Source organism: Orycteropus afer, unplaced genomic scaffold (genome assembly GCF_000298275.1).
Source record: "Orycteropus afer afer isolate SDZICR_OR568_19922 unplaced genomic scaffold, OryAfe1.0 scaffold00481, whole genome shotgun sequence".
Lineage (NCBI taxonomy): Eukaryota > Metazoa > Chordata > Mammalia > Tubulidentata > Orycteropodidae > Orycteropus > Orycteropus afer.
The window spans coordinates 1,163,464-1,183,270 of record NW_006922068.1 but is presented as its reverse complement, the minus strand read 5'-3'; the positions used below and the strand labels follow the sequence as shown (position 1 = coordinate 1,183,270).

The following is a 19,807-nucleotide window of genomic DNA, read 5'->3' as shown; positions in this document are numbered from 1 at the left end:
AAGCCAGGTCCAAGGACCGCATTTCTGGCTGGAAGGCCACAGGGGAATGAAGAGTTACAGGGAGGGTGTAAGGATAACTTCGGTAGCAAGTTAAATGGAGCTACCTGTGAGTACTTCATATAGAGGCATGATGCCAAGACTGAGAAAGCCTAATTTTGGGAGTTCGCCTAGGATGGGTATTAGTCCAGGAGCTAATAAAGGCCTTACTGGTTTGGTAACAAAAGGACTGGCTCCTCCATATAGGGGTGAATGCTTCCAAGGCTGAAACATGGTACAACTGTGTCTATAAAAATCACCACTGGCCTGGTAAGTAGATGGACTAAGGGGGGAGATAACCTGGACCAAGGAGCAGCTAGCTCTGGAGTAGTACTAGCAGGACCATGTTGTGACAACATATCTGAAGGGGACTCATTCTTTACTAACCTTGGCCTAGGTAGCATGCTGTGGCCATATGCTACCCTACCCATCTATCACTATGGAACTTTATTAAAGGGTCACTTTCACAGCCAGAAAAATAAGCTTAAGTTGTTAATGTTAATACAAAGCTTTCTACATAATATGGCAGAAGATAGCTACACCATTATTCTGACCATTTGTCTGAAAATAGCAGCATGATAGGAACAAACAAAAACATATTGTTGGCTGCTAACAGTGGTTCTAGTTTTAAGACTTACATTTAACTCTCAGCTTTTTTTCAGGAGTTTACAGAATTTTTTGACACCAACTGATTTATTTTCAATATGCTCAGAACTAAATTTTGTGAGCGTATAAAAGTACAATTATCATCACAAAGATTTGAATTCTCTCCAAAATACTTTATTGTTTTTGGTTTAGTGCATCAATATCCTAAGGAAAAGAATTAATATCAAGTTCAGTTTAACTAAAGACAGGTGGTAAATTAATAAAAGCTCCTAAAATTAATTTATAATTCCCAAAACCCAGGACCACACACACAAGCAAATTTCTATTTAAATTCTCAAATGAATCAAATGCAAAGGAAAGAATCTGGGGCTGAGAGTTAGAAGACCTGAAGTACTATCTAGTTCACTCCCTAACTAATTTAGAAATGCTACCAACTTCTATGTGCCTTGATTTTCTTATCTATAAACGGGGAGGGAAAATACCTGTCCTACCAATCTTACAGGGATGCTAACAGGATTAAATAAAATAATAGATGTGAAAGCACTTTGAAATTTTAAAAACACTGTATCAAGTATTACTACTCTAAAGAAAACAAAAACCTCTAATTATTATGGTAATCTCTAATTTGAGGAAACAGAAGTCTGGAAAAGCAATCCTCTTTAATCTTTTAATTAAAGTTACAAGATTAACCTGATTTCTAAGACATTAATTAATTTTTCTAGTTATTAAATTTGCAAGCCAACTGGAAAAGTTCATTCCAAGAAAGTATCACAAAGTATCAATAGCTTCTAAATAAATTATGATCAATTATAATTGGTTTTGTAAAGTCCATGTCTAGTGCAGTCTTCAAATTTCCACAAAATCTCTTCAGAGGAAAAAAAAAACATAAAAATGTGAAAACTCCAAATTACCCCGTGAATGACTCAAATATCAAAAATGAGTATTGGCAGTTAACAATACTAACAAACCTGTCAGCAATAAACCCACCTCTGAGTGAATGCCATCCTCAAGAAGACCCAAAAACAAATTAAAAAAACAGTTTACTGGGGGTACTCTCTGAAATAACTCAGTCATGAAAAACAACGAAAGGACAAACTGGTGTTTCTAGTTGCATTTCACATTATGCTTAAAATTTGTAAACAATTTTATTGCCACGTGTAAAAGTCTTATTTCATTCCTTACCTTCTACCAAGAATCTGCTTTACTTTCATTACTGTATTTGAAATATTTCTTATTCTACTTTGTTTTGCTGCTAGTCCAACAACCTGAAAAAGAGCAAAATATTACAATGCATGTAATTTTTAATTCTTTAAAAGTACAAACATGAGGGGACTAGTACCTCTTCATTTTCAGAGTAAGCAACAACAGCTGGAGTAACTCTGTCACCTGCATCATTTGCAACCACACCAGCTCGGCCATCCTGGATAAAAATACACAACTGTATTAAGTGTTTAGAACTGAAACATAGTTTTATCAGATTTATGTTGGTCAGTGTTACTATGCCATATATGGGGGTTAACTGCTGTCTCATTACTTTAAACTTGTAGATAATCACCATTATTAATTTCGATTTTATAAAAGGCCTACATTCCATGAACAACTGTCTTATTTTCTCAGTCTGTTCTGTAGAACCAATAATCAGATTAAGCCTAATCATCTTTTTATATACAGGCATACTTGTTTTACTGTGATGGGCATACACTGTTTTGTTTTTTTTTAATTCAAGGTTTGTGGCAACCCTGAGTTGAACAAGTCTATTGGTGCCAGTTTTCCATCATGTGCTCACTTCATATCTCTGTCATATTTTGGTAATTCTCACAATTTCAAAGTTTTTCATAATGCTATTTATTGTACATTTAATAGACTACAATATACTGTAAATGTAACTTCTTTATGCACTGAGAAACCAAAAAAATCGCATGACTCATTTTATTGCCATATTCACTTTATTGCAGTAATCTAGGACAGAATTTGCAATATCTCTGAGGTATGCCTGGTATAATAACAAGCTTATTATCACATCAGCCTTTCTACTTCGCTCCCTTTCCCCATAAATTTATCTTCTTTTCTCTTCTACAAAATAAGTAGTATTAATCCTTTTAGCTTTTGCTTACAAATCATTTGACATTTAAACATGGGACTAATAGCAAGGAAGTCGACTTTCCAGCGATGACAGGAAGGCCACAAAACCCCCTCACTTTAAGTCACACAGAAAGGACAAGATAGTACAACACGTACGATCAACTCGTTTCAGTCAAGCACTGTTCTTGACAGTAACTCCTCCAGAGCCAGACCACCTGCACCCCGCCCCCTCTCTGCAACAGTCAAAAAAACTCCGACTCGCAGATGTTCCCGCCCCCGCCCGCCGCCGCGCACACATCTCCCGGCATCCTGCGGCCCCGATATCGCCGAACCTCGCGCCCATCTCGGCGCGTCTCGCTGCTACGGCGTTGCCAGGACCGCCCGCCTCCAGGTATCCTGCGCCTGCGACGTCACAAGGACCCCGTGCCCACCTCCGGGCATCCTTTGGCCCTGACGTCCTTGGGGGTCAGCGCGCCAACATCGCCACGACACCTCGCCAGGATGCAGCGGGCTTTCCGCCCAGCCCGCGCGAAGCGGCCACGGGAAACGAGGCCTGGTTCGCCCGACCCTTCGCCTCTTCCCCTCGCAGTAACGCCATTCCGCATGCGGTTTCCGAGTAGAAGACCAAAAGAGTTGGCTCGCGGCCAGAGAACAGAGTGGCCGACATTAAGCCCAGAGCCCAGCTCCCCAAGTCCTTCACCTTATAGACAGCCACACAGGCTGATGTGTAGCCCAAGTGAACGCCGATGGCCGCCATAAGGCGGCAGAGACGTCGGCAACAGTAGCGAATGGTCCCAGAGTAGCAAGAGCTACCGGCCTCAGAACAGCCCCATCAGGCACCGGGATACTTCACGTTCCCGCCCGCCCACTGCGTCGCTGCCAATCAGTGTAAGTCCCGCCTTTCGTTACGAGGGGCTGACCAATTGCTTTAGTGCGTCCTTCTACACTCGGAAGGAGTTGCACACTCTTAGAATAGTGCGCAAGCGTCAGACTGGAAGGGAAAAGAAGAGGCTCCTTGGATCCGCCCCCTGTCTTCCCCTGTCATGAGAGCCAATGGAAATCCATGGTCGAGTTGCGTCATTTGTCCTAGCAACTCCGGCCACGTTCTCTCTAAATGCCCCAACGCCTTTCTTGTGTTCTGTAAAGCTCCCGGCGGTAGCATCCGGGCTGGCTGTGGGCGCGCGGGTAGCGGAGGAATTTGGAACTGCTGGCTCAGCATGTGGTGCGCGAGCCCAATAGCAATGATGACCTTGTGCGCCGGGATTTGGGTCTCTAACTCTGTTCCGGCCCAGAGCCAGGAGGCCCAGGGGTGGCCGGGGACCGACTGTGAAGGTGAGCGGTGTGAGACCTGCTTGCGTGACGGTGGCACCGCGCCGCAGCACAGCTACCATGGGCTTGGCCTCTCCAGGCCCTAGCTATAAATAACATTTCGCTCAGAAATGCGGGCCATCCCCGTTACTAATTTCAGATCACCTTCGCCCAAACCTAGAAAAAGTTCAAGTCGGTCCCAGTGAAATCGAGAGGACCTTGAGGCCACGTTCTGACCACTGCCGCAAGAAAAAAACTGGTGGGTTTTGATTTGGCTTAGATTTTGCGCAAACCCAACTAAGTTCAGACCCTGGCGCCAAAGTGATTTTACTGTTTCGAATAGGCGAGTCTTGCTGCTGCTTGCACATGTCTTTCAAGTATAAATTAGTTTGTGATTCTCAAAAGGAAAATAAAAGGTGAGAAGTTGTCTGCAGTTGAGATGGGGTGGCTTAAATCAGAAGATAACAAACATTTGTTAGGACTTTGCAGTTAAAAGTTGCTTTACAAAGAAGTACATAAAGTTTTTGAAAGGAGGAATACAAAAGAAGGATCCCTTTTGAGTTCACAGAATCTGAGTCCTGTGCTTGCAATCAGAGCACTTGGGTCTGTGTCCCACCAAGCTCATCTACCTTGAGGCTGCAGTTCTTGGCTCTCCTGTAGCACTTTCAGGTTCATATTTCCTTGAAGTTATTTTAAATGTACATCCCCCTCACCAGTCTGTAAGCTTGCAGATTGATCCCTACTTAACAGGGAACTGGGTTCACAATATATGTTGAATGAATGCATGAATATAATATATATTGTAACTAAATTAAGTTGATGCTTGGAATTCAGCTTTCTGTCATCTCTACGATAATAAAACTTTTCTCCAAAATTTAAAAATGCCTACATAATGTTATTTTTAAAGTTTAATTAAGTTTATCTAAAGGAGCTCTGGTAGCATAGTGCCTAAGACATTTGACTGCTAACCAGAAGGCTGGCAGTTCAAACCCACCAGCAGTGGGTTCCTTGGAAGGAAGGTTGGGCAATCTACTTCTGTAGTGATACCTCCTTGGAAACCCAAGGAGGGGTCCCTATGAGTCGGGGCTGACTCGATGGCACATAACAAGAACAAGAACAACAGTTTAGCTGTTATAATTTTTCATAAACAGCTCTTAGAATTGTGTCCTCTGCACAGAATTTGCAAATTAAAGCAGGATTTGTGAGGCATGGGCAATTGATTTGATTAAAACCAAAAACCAAACTCACTGCCATCTAGTTGATTTCAACTCATGGGGACCCCCATTGGGTTTCCAAGGCTGTAAATGTTTACAGAAGTAGATCACCCCGACTTCCTTCCCCGGAGCAGCTGGTAGGTTTGAACCACTGACCTTCTGGTTAGCAGCCAGATGCCTTATCCCTATGCCACCAGAGCTCCTTAAACCAAAAACCAAACTCCCTGCCATTGAGTTGATTCCAACTTGGCAACCATTTTAAGCTTCCGAGGTGGTAAATCTTTAGGGAAGTAGATTGCCCAGTCTTCCTTCCACCGAGTGACTGGTGGGTTTGAACTGCCAGCCTTCTGGTTAGCAGTCAAATGTCTTAGGCACTATGCCACCAGAGCTCCTTCCAGAGCTCCTTAGTCATCAATAATTTATTTTCTGGAGCTTCTTCCTAAAAATGTTTCAGAAGACTCACATATCTAAGTTAATTAAGTGTGAAACTTGTGCCCTCTTTCCTGAATTTATCACAGCCATCTGCTTCCATAAAGATTTTAACCTTGGAAAACCTATAGGGTCTACTCTGTCCTGTAGTGTCTCTATGAGTAAAAATCAACTTCACAGCAGTGAATTTATTGTGATTATTAATGTGCATGTCTGACTAACCTGGGCGTATATTTCCATTTGTTAGGCAAACTAGCTGTGAAATCATAGGGGAAGGAAATACTGCTTTTAGAACAAGAACTAGAGTCTAGATCTTGCTTTATAACTGGTTATGAGCCTTATTAGTCATTTAATTTGCCCTGAATGGATAAAAAGAAAATGCTATGTTTATATACTTTAGCACAAAGGTGAAAAAAAAAAAAAACCTGTTGGTCCATGAGCCAACTCTGACCTATTGATGTATTTTAAGTTCACAAAAATATTTGGAAATCATTTAGATTAACTGACTACATGTTAACATTGGGAGATTTCATATGAAAATTCAAATTTCTGACTTTCCTGGAAAAAGCAGGTTATCTGGCAAGACTCAACTTTATTTCCATGTAGTAGGAATTGGCTGTGGACAATGTGTTTGAGAGGACATGTGTTCTCCAGGCTTTTTCTCCCTGAACTCAGACTTCTTAAAAGAAAAAAAACAGTTGCCATGGAGTCAATTCTGACTGAGACCCCATGTGTGTCAAAGTAAAACTGCTCCATAGGCTTTCAATGGCTTATTTTTTGGAAGTAGATCACCAGGCCTCTATTCTGAGGCAGCTCTGAGCTCAAACCTCCAACTTTTAGTTTAGCAGCTGAGGATATTAACTGTTTACACCACCCGGGGACTCTTAAAATAGCTCTACTCATTCATATTACTTACTTGGTTCCTATGCATGTTTAAGTGTTTGAGCTCTGCTTTAGATAATGTACCAAAAAAAAAAAAAAAAAAACACCAAACTCACTGCCGTCAAGTCGGACCTGACTCAAAGCGACCCCTCCTTGGGTTTCCAAGGCATTATCACCATAAAGTAGATTGCCCAGCCTTCCTTTGGAGGAGTGGCTGGTGGATTTGAACCGCTGGCATTCTGGTTAGCAGTCAAATTCTTTAGACACTATGCTACCAGAGCTCCCTTAGATAACGTAAGGCTTACTCAAAAAAATGTAAATTTTTTCTGGATCTCTTTAAGAGGATCATTTAATGCAACTGTTTTGAAGAACTGTCTAGTGGCCTAGTACCTAAGGCATTTGACTGCTAACCAGAAGGCTGGCAGTTCAAACCCACCAGCCACTCCTCGGAAGAAAACTGAGCAATCTACTTCTGTAGAGATACTGCCACGGAAACCCAAGGAGGGGTTGTTATGAGTCGAATCGACTTGACGGCAGTGAGCTGGGTTTTTTTTTTTTTCTTTTTATTGTGATTTGGGTGAAAGTTTATATAGCAAATTGGTTTTCTTTTTCTCTGACATTTTACATCCAATATATTAGCAAAATCTTTAGGCTCTTCCTTCAAAATATGCCTAGAATCTAGCCACTTCTCATCACTTCCAGTGCAAGTGCGTTGGTCCAAGACACACAGCTATTTAAAAAACCTACAAACTGGTCTACCTGCTTCCATTCTTGGTCCCCTGCAGTTTTTCAAATTAACATCAGATCATAGCATTCCTCCACTCAAAACTTTTAATGGCTTCCCCTTTCAGGGTGAAATCCAAAGTCTTTGTAATGGCCTAAAGGCCCTAAATTATCGGGCATATTGCTGCCTATTTGATCCCATTTTCTACTGTTCTCCTTGCTCACTGCACTCCAGCCACAGTTCCCTTACTGTTCCTTGGACCCACCAAGGATATTCCTTATCAGAGGTTTTGTAGTAGCTATTCCTTCTGCCTAGAAAGTTCTTCCTTAAGCAGTTCATTTATGTTGTTCTCTCACTTCCTTTAGGCCTTTGTTCAACTATCACTTTATCCAAAAGGCCTTACTTGACCATCCCGTTTGTTGTTGTTGTTGTTAATGTGCCATCAAGTCAAACCTGACTCATAGCGACCCCTCCTTGGGCTTCCGAGGCAGTATCACTACGGAAGTAGGATTGCCCAACCTTCCTTCCGAGGAGTGGCTGGTGGGTTTGAACCGCCAGCCGTCTGGTTAGCAGGCAAGTGTCTTAGCCACTATGCTACCAGAGACCATCCCGTTTAGAATATTATTTTATCCCCCTTACCATGCTTTATTTTTCTTCTTTGCCATGAGATACCTTTATTCACTAAAATAGAATTCTTGAGAATGCTTTGTTTTCTTTATTACTGAATCTTAAGAATCTAGGATACTATATCACATTTACTAGGTGCTCAGTAAAGTTAAAAGAAAAAATTGCTGTTATATTTAGTGTTATGTTTCTATTAATCAACAGCTTTAGAAGTGAATATAACTTCAAGCTCTCAAAGATGACATAACTGGCCTTCCAATGGAAAACAACTAAAAATATTAGATAAAATAAAAATGTAAAAACATGTTTAATGCAACTTTGTAAAGATTAGCCTGAGGCCAAAAACAAAAGGAAAGTGGAAACCAAAAACTGTAAAGAGCCCTTAAGTTGGGTTTTACCTTGGGGCATTTGCTAGGTGTTTTAGTTACCTAGAGCCGCTCCAACAGAAGATACCACAAATGGGAAGACTTTAACAAACAGAAGTTTATTCTCTTACAGTTCTGGAGGTTAGAAGTCTGAGTTCCAGGTGCCAGGCTCGAGGAGCTGTGTGAAAGCCTCTCAACCTTGGTCTTCCACTCTACCTCTTGTTCCCGACCCACTGAAGCTAGAGGCATCTCTTCACTCAGGCAGTTCCTGGCTGCTGAGGCTGATAAACCCAAGCTTGACAAGTGAAAAGGCACAGTCCCAGTATTACCAAACAACATGGCAGGCCATTAATTCAAGTCCATTAAAAGTCCCAAGTTCAGCAGGGCAACGTGGGAGGCTGCTGAACAACGACTCAGCTACTTGCAGGGTTCAAGAGTGCCATCAGCTGGAGAACTTCCTCAAAGCTGCTACTTATATGCTAGAAGCAGCCCAATCCCTAAAGCAGCTACTCAGCTGCTCCAGTAGATTCCACCATGGGGAATAACTACATCCAGCTGCCCAGCCACTCAACCAGGCCCAGCCAAGTTGACATACAAACCTTAATTAACTACCACACTAGGCAAGGGATCTGAATTTAGGTTGAGACTAAAGGGAATAAAAGCGCAGGAACTTCCCAAATGAGGAATATAATAGAAAATCCTCCACCAATTAATCTGGGACTCCAAAGAGCCAGACCTTCATGATAAAGATTGAATAGAAAATAACCACATTCTCACCTCCATCCTTAAGGATTAAAAGGAAAAACGTATAAATTGAACTTTGTACTGAGTGAAAGGAAAAAGCAAAAATATCTCATGATAACTCATAATCACAAGCTAGCCCACATATGGGTTGAAGCCCAAATTCCCAGTACCTGGATCATCAGAAACATACCAGATTTAAAGTGACTTCAAGAAGATAGAGCCTTCAGGTGTCAGCAAATGTCAATCTTACCTTGAGGCATCCCCTTTCAATCCAGTCCTCAACAAATCCTCATAGTTGAAGTTCTAAGAAATAGAGCTCACGTTTAGAAAAATCAAAAACCTATAAGGAAGAAGAAAACCGTAAGTGACAGCCAGTTGAAACAAGAAACAAAAAGCATACCAGCAAAGTCTTCAGGTATCGGAATTATTTGGCATGAAATATACAGTATGTTTATTATGTTTAAAAAAATGAAGGAATTGAGAATATGCATAAAGGGCAGGAAAAATATATTAAATGCCCAATAATATTTGGAAATGGACCAAATAAATATCTGTAAATAAAATATGGGATTAATAGCAGATTAGATACAGATGAGAAAAGAATGAGTGAACTAGAAGATCTAGAGAATAAATCACTAAGAGATTAAGAGTTGAAAAATATGAGAAAGATACAGGGAGAATAAGGAGAGACATTCCAGCATATGTTAATTGAATCCAGAAGAAAAAGAAATAGATAGTGGCTCATTTTTCAAAACTGATGATAATCATCAATCCACAAATTTGGAAGCTATCATGAATTGAACTGTATCCCCCAAAGATATATGTCAACTTGGCTGGGCCATGGTTCTCAGTGGTTTGGCAGTTATATAAAGATTCCTCATGTTGTGAGCTGATGTGATGAGCCAATCAGCTGTAAAGGATCAACACTCTTCATCCTATCACAGCCCTGGTTGCAACGAAGGGAAGTTTCCCTGGAGTGTGGCCTGCAATACCTTTTATTTTACAGGAGAGAAAAGTGAGCAGAACGAGAGGGACCTTCTACCACCAAGAAAGAAGAGTCAGGAATGGAGCACATTGTTTGGACTGAGGGTACCAGCACTGGGGATCTCCTAGGACCAGGAGACACAGAGAACGCCTTCCCCTACAGCCAGCACTCTGAAGTTGGACTTCTAGCTTCCTAAACTGTGAGAGAATAAATCTCTGTGTGTTAAAGCCATGCATTTGATTTCTGTTACAGTAACACTAGATAAATGAGACAGAAGCTCGATATGTCATAAACAGTATAAATAAAAATAGTTCTGCATCTAGTCACATCATAAGAAAATTGCAAAACACAAAAGAAAAAAGAGAAAATCTTAAAACAGCTAGAAAAAAAAGTGTTCCTTTCAAAGAAATAGTGATTAGTTTGACAGATGATATTTTAAAGGCAACAATGAAAGCTAGAAAGTCTGTGAAAAATACAACTTAAATGTGCTGAGAAAATAATAATTTTAAAAAACAACCATACAGAATGACAATTTTTCCTTGTTTTTGACTACTTTTAGAGCTGTACTGTGCCCATCTTAAAACAGTATTTCTTTGAAAGCCAAAATCTTGCGCAATATGATATGTGACCAGGAAAACTGAAGGTTTCACGGGTGGTGAAGGAGCTATTGTATAGGGATAAAGCCAAGCTGATGATTTTTCTACAGCAGCCTGTGGTTTAAAAATATTTGGGGCCTTTATCTTTTGTGCTTGTGCTTTGCTTTCTAACTTCCAAGATTATACACCATATTTGACAGGAACAATGATGAGAAAATTAGTAGTAGTAACCTATAGCCAAAAAGGTTCAGTGTAATTTCAAGTCTACCTAGTTATATTTGCTTTTTAATGCTCCTTCTAATGCAGTCTGAAATAAACGAAGACCCTAATGGATTTACGTAGAATGATAGCCACATTTATCAAGTACTTACTATTTATCAGACACTTGTAAGTGCTTTACACTTATTAGCTCATTGAGTTCTCAGAAAAATCTCATGAAGTGTGTACAATAGTTTTCTGTGTTTTACAAGTAGGTGAATTGCCAGAGCAAAGAAGAATGAAGAAAACCAAAATTCATGGAAACAATTAGTCCTAGTGACTGGTACACCATCCGATCTGCAGCCTATACAAGTATGAGACCAGAAGAACTAGATGGTGCCCGGCTACCACTGTCATCCACTTGGAAGGGGATCTATGTAGGAGATCCTTGATAGAGACAACAATGTGGAACAAAACTCAAAATCATTTGGAGAAAAGAAAAATAAAAAGGTGGGGACCAGGTTTGCTGGTCCAATAGAGCCTGGTGGAACCACTGAGGCTATGGCCCCTAGCTGCCCTTCAGGTCTGGAATTGAACCCACACGTGGTTTTCAGCCAAACAAAATACAGGCATATGAGTTAAACATTTACCAAGTAGACACACTCCTTGGAGAGAACAATCATGGGAGAAAGAAGGGCTGCTTATTATGCACAGGGAGATAGCTCAGGGGGCAGGAGTGTATAGAGGGATGGACACTGGGAAGAGGTAACTATGGGGAGGAAGTGGGAGGGAAGCTGTTGCATTGTGGTAAATTGTGGTCAATGACATGAGACAAAGTATATGTGAACTGCTGTAATGGAAAGTGAATTTGCTCTCTAAATCTTCACCCAAATCACAATTAAAAAAAAAAAAAACAAGTAGGTGAATTGAAGTATGATATAAACTAACTTGCCCAAAGTCACACAGCCAGTAAGTAGTAAAGCCACAGAATCTAACTTCAGAACTGAAGCACTGAACTTCTGTAATATTGCCTTCTGAATATAATGTGGTAACTAATTTACTGTATTTTTATGCAAATAATGTGCACATTTTACGTTTTTTGCAAACCTCTTGCATATTAGTTTCCAGTGAGGGCTCTGAGCATTATAGGTATGGGTTTGTTATATACATGGGCATGTGTATATAAAACATACAGTATTTAGGGCAACATTAAAAATAAAATTGGAACACTGACTTAGTATATAAATTATTCAAGAAATTCTGGGTGCTTTCAAAGTCTGAACTCATAAAATGTATTATTGTATAGTTAGGTAGCAGTACTCCCCTTGTCCTGCTCCCACCAAACTGGTTTGGTGGTTTTCCAAAACTAAGCTGGAACAGATAAAGGCAGAATGACTTCAGTTCTAGAAGGTATGAACTCAACTGGTGAGAACAATGATCCCAGTTCATGTAGATTGCCCAGTCTTCCTTCTGAGGAATGGCTGGTGAGTTTGAACCACCAGTCTTCTGGTTAGCAGTCAAATGCCTTTGGCACTATGCCACCAGAGCTACTAGTTCATTGATAGTTTTAATAATTCCATAAATCTAATTTTGAACATTTTTTTAGAAAGTTGCAGCTTTTTCCTGCAGGTGGCATTATTATATTTTTCAAATACTGGTCTCTCCTTGTGAGCTCTGGCTAATAGTTGTTTAATTAAACTGTCATTTCTTTCTTTCTTTCTTTTTTTAAATTGTGCTTTTGGTGCAAGATTACAAGAAGAGTTTGTTTTACATTCAACATTTCGTGTACATTTACTTTATCTCCTCATTTTTAATTTCATTTCATTGAATTCATTGAACTCATTTCCATTCATTAATGTTATTAAATATTTTATTGAGTATGTTGGAAATTTTTTATGATATTCAAATATAGTGAATTTCTAAAATAAATTATGAAGTATTTCAAATATACAGATTGTTGTTGTTGTTAAGTGCTGTCGGGTCGTTTCCGACTCATAGCGACCCCATGCACAGCAGAACGAAACACTGCCCGATCCCACGCCAGCCCCACAATCCCTGCTATACTTGATCCCATTGCAGCCACCGTATCAATCCATCTCGTTGAAGGCCTCCCCCTCTTTCGTCGACCCTCCACCCTACCAAGCATGACATCCTTCTCCAGGGAATGGTCCCTTCTTACAACATGACCAAAATAGGTGAGACGAAGTCTGGCCATTCTTGCTTCCAAGGAGCATTCTGGCTGCACTTCCTCCAGGACAGATCTGTTAGTTCTTTTAGCAGTCCATGGTACTTTCAGCGTTCTCCGCCAGCACCACAACTCAAAAGCATCAACTCTTCTTCGGTCTTCCTTATTCATTGTCCAGCTCTCACATGCATACCAGGCGATTGGAAATATCATGGCTTGTGTCAGGCGCACCTTAGTCCTCAATGAGATATCCTTGCTCCTCAGCACTTGAAACAGTTCCTTCGCAGTTGACTTTCCCAATGCTACACGTCGTCTAATGTCCTGACTGCTGCTTCTGTTGGCATCGATTGTAGAACCAAGCAACGTGAATTCCTTGACAACCTCAATCAAATATACAGATAATATTTTTAATATTTTATAATCTGTATACCTAGCTAAAGAAATATATAAATAAATACATAATATAAATAGCTTCTATATAAAATTTTTATGATCTGTATACCTAGAAGCTATCTGAAATAAATGTTAATATTTTGCTACATTTACTACCATCCTTGCTCTTTTTTAAAAAATAAAAAAAACATTAGCTGAAGCTAAGTCCAACTTTTCCTTTTCCCCCTCTGTCTATTCTAAAGTTAAGGTATGGTTCCCTTCCATTTTGTAAGAACTTTTACTGCAAGTGTATATATTCATAAGTAATCTATGAATTTGTTTTGTGATTTTTAAATGTGTGAAAAGTATACATTGGACATATTTATTTGCAGCTTTTTTCACTAAACATTATGTTCGGGGGATTTATGTACATTGATAATGGTAGATATGGTTCATTCTTTTTAACTCATTTATAGTATTCTATTTTATGAATGACTTAGTTTACCATATAGTCTCCCTTTAAGGGACAGTTAAGTTTTTCCCACTTTTACATAATTTCAATCAGTGTTGCTCTAAATATTCTTATACATGTTTCCTTGAGCCCATATGTGATAATTTCCTTAGGTAACAGAAGAGGAATTGCTGGGACATAGGGTATATTAGTTTCCTATGGCTACCATAACAAATTAACACAACCTTGTTGGTTTAAAATAACATAATTCATTCTTTCATAGTTTAGGAGCTCAGAAGACTGAAAGCAAAGTATCAACAGGATTAGTTTCTTCTGTAGTTTCTGAGTGAGAATCTATCCATACCTCTCTCTTTCCTTTAATTGGCTGCCAGAAGTCCTTGGTGTTCCTTGGCTTGTAGAAATTCCGTGTTCTGTCTCCTTCTTCCCATGACCTTCTTCCATGTGTATCTATGTCTGAATCTCCTTTTCCTTTCTCTTATAAAGACTATAGTCATTAGATTTAGGGCTTTCCCTAATCCAGTAAAAGGAGCCCTGGTGGCACAGTGGTTAAGCATCTGGCTGCTAATTGAAAGGTTAGCAATGCTAACCCGCCAGCCACTCTGCAGGAGAAAGATGTGGTAGTTTGCTTCCATAAAGATAATAGCCTTGGAAACCCAATGGGGCAGTTCTGCTCTGTCATAGGTTGCTATGAATTGGAAATGACTCAACGGCAGTGGGTTTGGTTTTTAGTAATCCAGTATAACCTTATGTTAATTTAACTAATTTCATTCTCAAAGGCCATATTTCCAAATAAAGGTACATTCTTAGGTTCTGGGTAAACATCAGTTTTTGGGAGGATACCATTCTATCCAGTATGTATGGATTTTCAACTTTTTTCCCACCAAATTATATTTTTCTTATGGATTTGAGGGAATTTGTTTATTCAGCAATAAAATAAAGTGAAACAAAACATACTGCACACCTGGTATAGGTGTGGGGTGGAGATAGAGCAGTATAGCTAAAGTAGAAGAGGGCAGCAGAAGCTGAGGTTCAAAAAGCGGTGAAGAACTGAAGCATCCAGGCTTTGCAGGACATTGTGAAGATTTTGCATTATTCTCTGAGTGATCTGGAAAACCACACAAAGATTTTGAGCAGACAATGCAGAATAACCTAACTCTCATTTTAAAAGGACCAGGCTGGTTAGATTTTTAGGAAATTAGTGAGTCAGATAACACCAATCTTCTGGTCAAAAAAAAAAAAGGCTAATAAAAGTGCTGAAGAAAAATATAAGAACATCTTAAGCGTACTGATGAGCTGACTAGATAGATTTACCAGGAAAATTTAAGGGAAAGTTTAAAAAAAAAAAAAAGTCATTGCCATCGAGTCAGATCTGACTCATAACAACCCCTCCTTGGGTTTCTGAGGCAGTATCACTATGGAAGTAGATTGCCCAGTCTTCCTTCCAAGGAGTGCCTGGTGGGTTTGAACCACCAAGCCTTCTGCTTAGCAGTCAAATGCCTTAGGCATTATGCCACCAGAGCTCCTATATCGCTAAGAAACAGTGAGTTTACAGTCATTTTGCCCCAAGAACGTTTGCCAATTAAAGTAAAGGGGACCTTTGGTGTGTGTGCAAGGGACGGAAGTCAAAACCTAGGACTTACTTTAAGACGGGTCTGTATACTAGAAATGAGCCCTGGTGGCACAGTGCTTAAGCGCTCATCTGCTAACCAAAAGGTCAGTGGTTCAAAGTCACCAGTCCCTCTGTAGGAGAAAGATGAGGCAATCTGCTTCCATAAAGATTGTTGTTAATATGCATCAAGTCAGATCCAACTCATAGCGACCCCTCCTTGGGTTTCTGAGGCAGTGTCACTATGGAAGTAGATTGCCCCATCTTCCTTCCAAGGAGTGGCTGGTGGGTTTGAATCGCCAGCCTTCTGGTTAGCAGTCAGGTGCCTTAGGCACTACGCTACCAGAGCTCCTTCTGTAAAGATTATGGCCTTGGAAACCTATGGGGGCAGTTCTGCTCTGTCCTGTAGGGTCACTATGAGTTGGAATTGACTCGATGGCAACAGGTTTTTGTTCTTGTAAGGGAGGGAGGTGGTTATATAACTCTTAAGTTTTTAACTACCAAGAATCAACTCAATGGCAGTGAGTTTGGTTTGTTTGGGTTTTTAACTACCAAACTAGTAGAAGGAAGAATGATGAAAATGAGGAAATGATTTTGATTGCAACTCAAAACTTGTAGAGGGAAAAACAAGTCCATTCTCTAATTTTACAAATACTCATATCACAATTTTTGGTAAAGATCAATTTCAGGTTTTGTATTATGATTCTGTAAATATTATTCAAAGGTGAGTTATCCTATATGCCAGGATTCCATATCTTTCATGAATATCTGTTTCCCTCTTTCATTCTTCCTATTTTTTTACTCAGATTAATTTTTGTTCCAACCATTAATTCATCCTCACATTTTTTTTTTAAATGTACGGAACTGAAAGTCACCACTGAACACATTAACCATACCAGGTATTCTGTTAGTTTCGTTTTCTTCTTGGGAACAGAATTCCTGGGACTTTGTGTGCTCCTACTTGAATAGAAATAGGCGTCTCTAGAGTACGGCCACACAGCTGTCATCCTAGGACTTTTCTTCCCCACCATCCTGGGTGTGTCCTTTACTTTTTTGTTATATTTTCTCTCTCTTTTCCTGGAATGAGGAACTCTGTGGCATAGTGCCTAAGGCGTTTGACTGCTAACCAGAAAGCTGGCGGTTCAAACCCACCAGCCACTCCTCAGAAGGAAGACTGGGTGATCTACTTCTGTAAAGATTTACATCCTCAGAAACCCAAAAAGGGTGGCTATAAGTTGGAATCGACTTGATGGCAGTGAGTTTGATTTTTGGTTTTCCTGGAATACATATCATCCCTTTCTTTGATTCATTCTCCTATTATAATGAAGCACCAAAAAGAAACAAAAACAAAAACAAACTCACTGCTGTCAAGTCTGTTCCGACTCATAGTGACACCACTTGGTGTTTCCGAGGCAGTATGTCTACGGAAGTAGATTGCCCAGTCTTCCTTCTGAGGAGTGGCTGGTGGGTTTGAACTGCTAGCCTTCTGGTTAACAATCAAATGCCTTAGGCACTATGCCACCAGAGCTCCCATAGTAAAGCACTGTGTCCTGAAAAAGCGAATGTCAGTAAAATGTAGAGATTTCAAATGTCTGAACATGTCTTTATTTAGCTTCACATGAAATTAATACATTGGTTGAATATAAAATTCTAGAATGGAAATATGTTTCTGCCAGAATTATGATAATATTGTGCCATTTTCTTTTAGCTTCCACTATTGTTAAGATGTACAATGAGTCTATTTGACGATTGTTCGTTGTTAGAAATGTTTTTTTTCTTTGCAAAATTATGGAATCTTTTCTTTCCCACTGGTGTTCTAGAATTTCCTGAATTTTTTGCCTAGTATAGATCTTAAAAAAAAAAAAAAATTATTGGTGTCTATCAAATCAGAAAGAACCTTGGGGACTGTTTGGTTAAAGCACTGGGCTGCTAACCAGAAGGTTGGCAGTTCAAACCCACCCGCCGCTCCATGGGAGAGAGGTCAGGCAGTCTGCTTCCGTAAAGAGGTACAGCCTTGGAAACCCTCTGTGGTGTTTCTACTCTGTGTATAGGGTCGCTTTGAGTCAGAATTAGCTCAATGGCAGTTATCAATTCAAAAAAAACTCAGCTTTTTTGGTAGTAGTTTGAATCCACCCAGAGGCATCTTGGAAGAAATATTTGGCAGTCTACTTCAAAAAAGTCAAAGCCACTGAGCACCCTGTGGAACACATTTCTACACACAAGGTCACTATGAATGAGAGTCAACTCCTTAAGGTTAGGGCTATCAATCTGAAACTTGTATCATCCTATCTTGGGAATATTTCCTGTATTTGACAAAGTTTATTTGACAATTTCATATCCTAGTATATATTTCTAGAACTTATTATTTAGGTATAGGGATTCCTGAATTTCTTCAATTTCATTACCCATTTTCTACCTCTTTTCTTTTTGTCTATTTTCCAGGGATTTTTCCCCCCAACTTTATCTCCTACATTTTCTGTTATTTTTCTTTAATTTTAGCTATCATATTTTTAATTATTGGGAACTCTTACTAGATCTTTGATTGTCTGATATTTGTTTTTATCTCTTTTTTATTTCCTTGCTCAAAACTTACCTATTTTACCATGTATTGGCTTTATTTATCTTTATGTTTTCTATTTAATTAATTAATGTTCTCTTTATTATTTAATGTTTTCATACTTATTAAAACTTTCTTGAGTTGAATGTTTACTCCTAATTTTCCAGTTTTTCTTTTGAAATGTATACACTTAATGTTAGGAATTTCATTCTAATTACTGCCTTAGCTGCAGTAAGGTTCATAGTATTTTTATTATAATTAAGTACTGGAAATTGTACATTTCCATTATTAATTTTTGTTTGACCCATTAATTATTTAGAAGTATGCATTTAAAAATTTCCAGACATGTAGAGTTCAGATACTGGTTTGGTATATTACCTTATTTTTGCTGTTGATTTCTAATTGAGTTCAAGGGAACAGTGGTACTTTTTGAGATTTGCTTATGCTTTAGTATCTGGCAAATATAAGTAAATATCACATATTTTTCTTAAAAAGAATGGGAATTCTCTAATTTGTGGGAAGATTCCATCCGTGTTATTATGTCAAGCTTTTGAATAGTGTTTAAATGTTTAATGCTCTTACTAACTTTTTGTCTATTTGATCAAGTGATTGTTGACAGGATGTTGTTACACTACTCACCATAACATTGTCCGTATCTTCTCATAATTCTGTCAGGATTTTACTTTTTGTTTTATTAAGCTATAATATTGACTGTATACAGTTATTAGTTGCTATTGAGTCAATTCTGACTTGAAAATTATCCTGTTTTCCTGGTAAATTATCCATTTTATGATCATATAGTGATTTTCATGTCTTTGGGTAGCACAAATGGTCTGTGCTCAAGTACTGTCCTAAAGATTGGCTGTTCAGACCCACCCAGAGGTACTGTGAAAGAAAGTCCTGGTGATCTGCCTCCATAAAGATTACAGCCAAGAAAACCTTATGGAGCAGTTGTACTCTGTAACATATGGGGTTGCCATGAGTCAGAATCAACTAAACAGCAGTGGGTTTTGCTTGGTTAGTGTGGTGGTTCAGTTTATGTGTCAATTTGGCTGGGCCTGGTGGAATGGCTGGGCAGCTGGATGTTGTACTCCCCATGATGAGACTGGTAATCATCTCCATGGTGGAATCTACTGTGAGCAGCTGAGTACCTGCCTTAGGGAATGTGGTCTGCTTCCTGAATATAAGGAGAAGCCTTGGGGATAGTCTCAAGCTTATGGCACACTTGGACCCTGCGTGTAGCCCTATTGTTGTTCAGTAGCCTGCCATGCTCTGCCGACTTTGGGACATGCAATGGACTTAAATTAATGGCCTGCCTTGTGGTTTGGTAACATCGGGACTGTGCCCTTTTACTTGACAACGTTGGGCTTGACAGCCTCAGCAGCCAGCAGCTGTCTGAGTGAAGAAAAGCTTCTAGTTTAAATGGGCCTGGAGCTGGAGACAGAGCTGAAGCCCAAAGCTGAGGGGCTTTCACCCAGCCCCTAGAGCCTGTAACTTTGAATTTGGACTTGAAGCCTCCAAATTTTGAGAGACTAAACTCCTGTTTGTTAAGGCCATCCCATTTGTGGTATATTCTTGTTAGAGCAACACTAGGTAATCAGAACAGTTAGCGACTTTCACTATGCTTTATATAGGTAAGCTAGTTTTTAGTTAGCATTTGCCTGGTGTACCTTTCTTTTGTTTTTTAAATTTCTTTATCTGTTTGTTTTTTTCCACCCTTTTCTGTAGACTTAAATCTTTTATGCATCTCTTATAAATAGCATATAGCTAGATTTTAAGAGCTCTGGTGGTGTAGTACCTAAGGCATTTGACTGCTAACCAG

At 39.5% G+C, this 19,807-nt stretch overlaps 2 protein-coding genes across 2 annotated transcripts in view; one reads left to right on the top strand and one right to left on the bottom strand.

Moving 5' to 3' along the window:
- The window catches only part of HSPA14 (heat shock protein family A (Hsp70) member 14), a 33,848-nt gene extending 30,367 nt beyond the window's left edge, over window positions 1-3,481 (bottom strand). Inside the window, exons 1-3 of the mRNA XM_007954916.2 lie at window positions 3,425-3,481; window positions 1,982-2,062; window positions 1,825-1,907 (exon numbers count right to left, since the gene is read on the bottom strand). Coding sequence (XP_007953107.1) covers window positions 1,825-1,907; window positions 1,982-2,062; window positions 3,425-3,481 — 221 coding nt within the window. The remainder of the gene's footprint in view (window positions 1-1,824; window positions 1,908-1,981; window positions 2,063-3,424) is intronic.
- Window positions 3,482-3,941: 460 nt separating this feature from the next.
- CDNF (cerebral dopamine neurotrophic factor) overlaps window positions 3,942-19,807 on the top strand; it is a 41,700-nt gene continuing 25,834 nt past the window's right edge. The window contains exon 1 of the mRNA XM_007954914.2: window positions 3,942-4,056. Coding sequence (XP_007953105.1) covers window positions 3,942-4,056 — 115 coding nt within the window. The remainder of the gene's footprint in view (window positions 4,057-19,807) is intronic.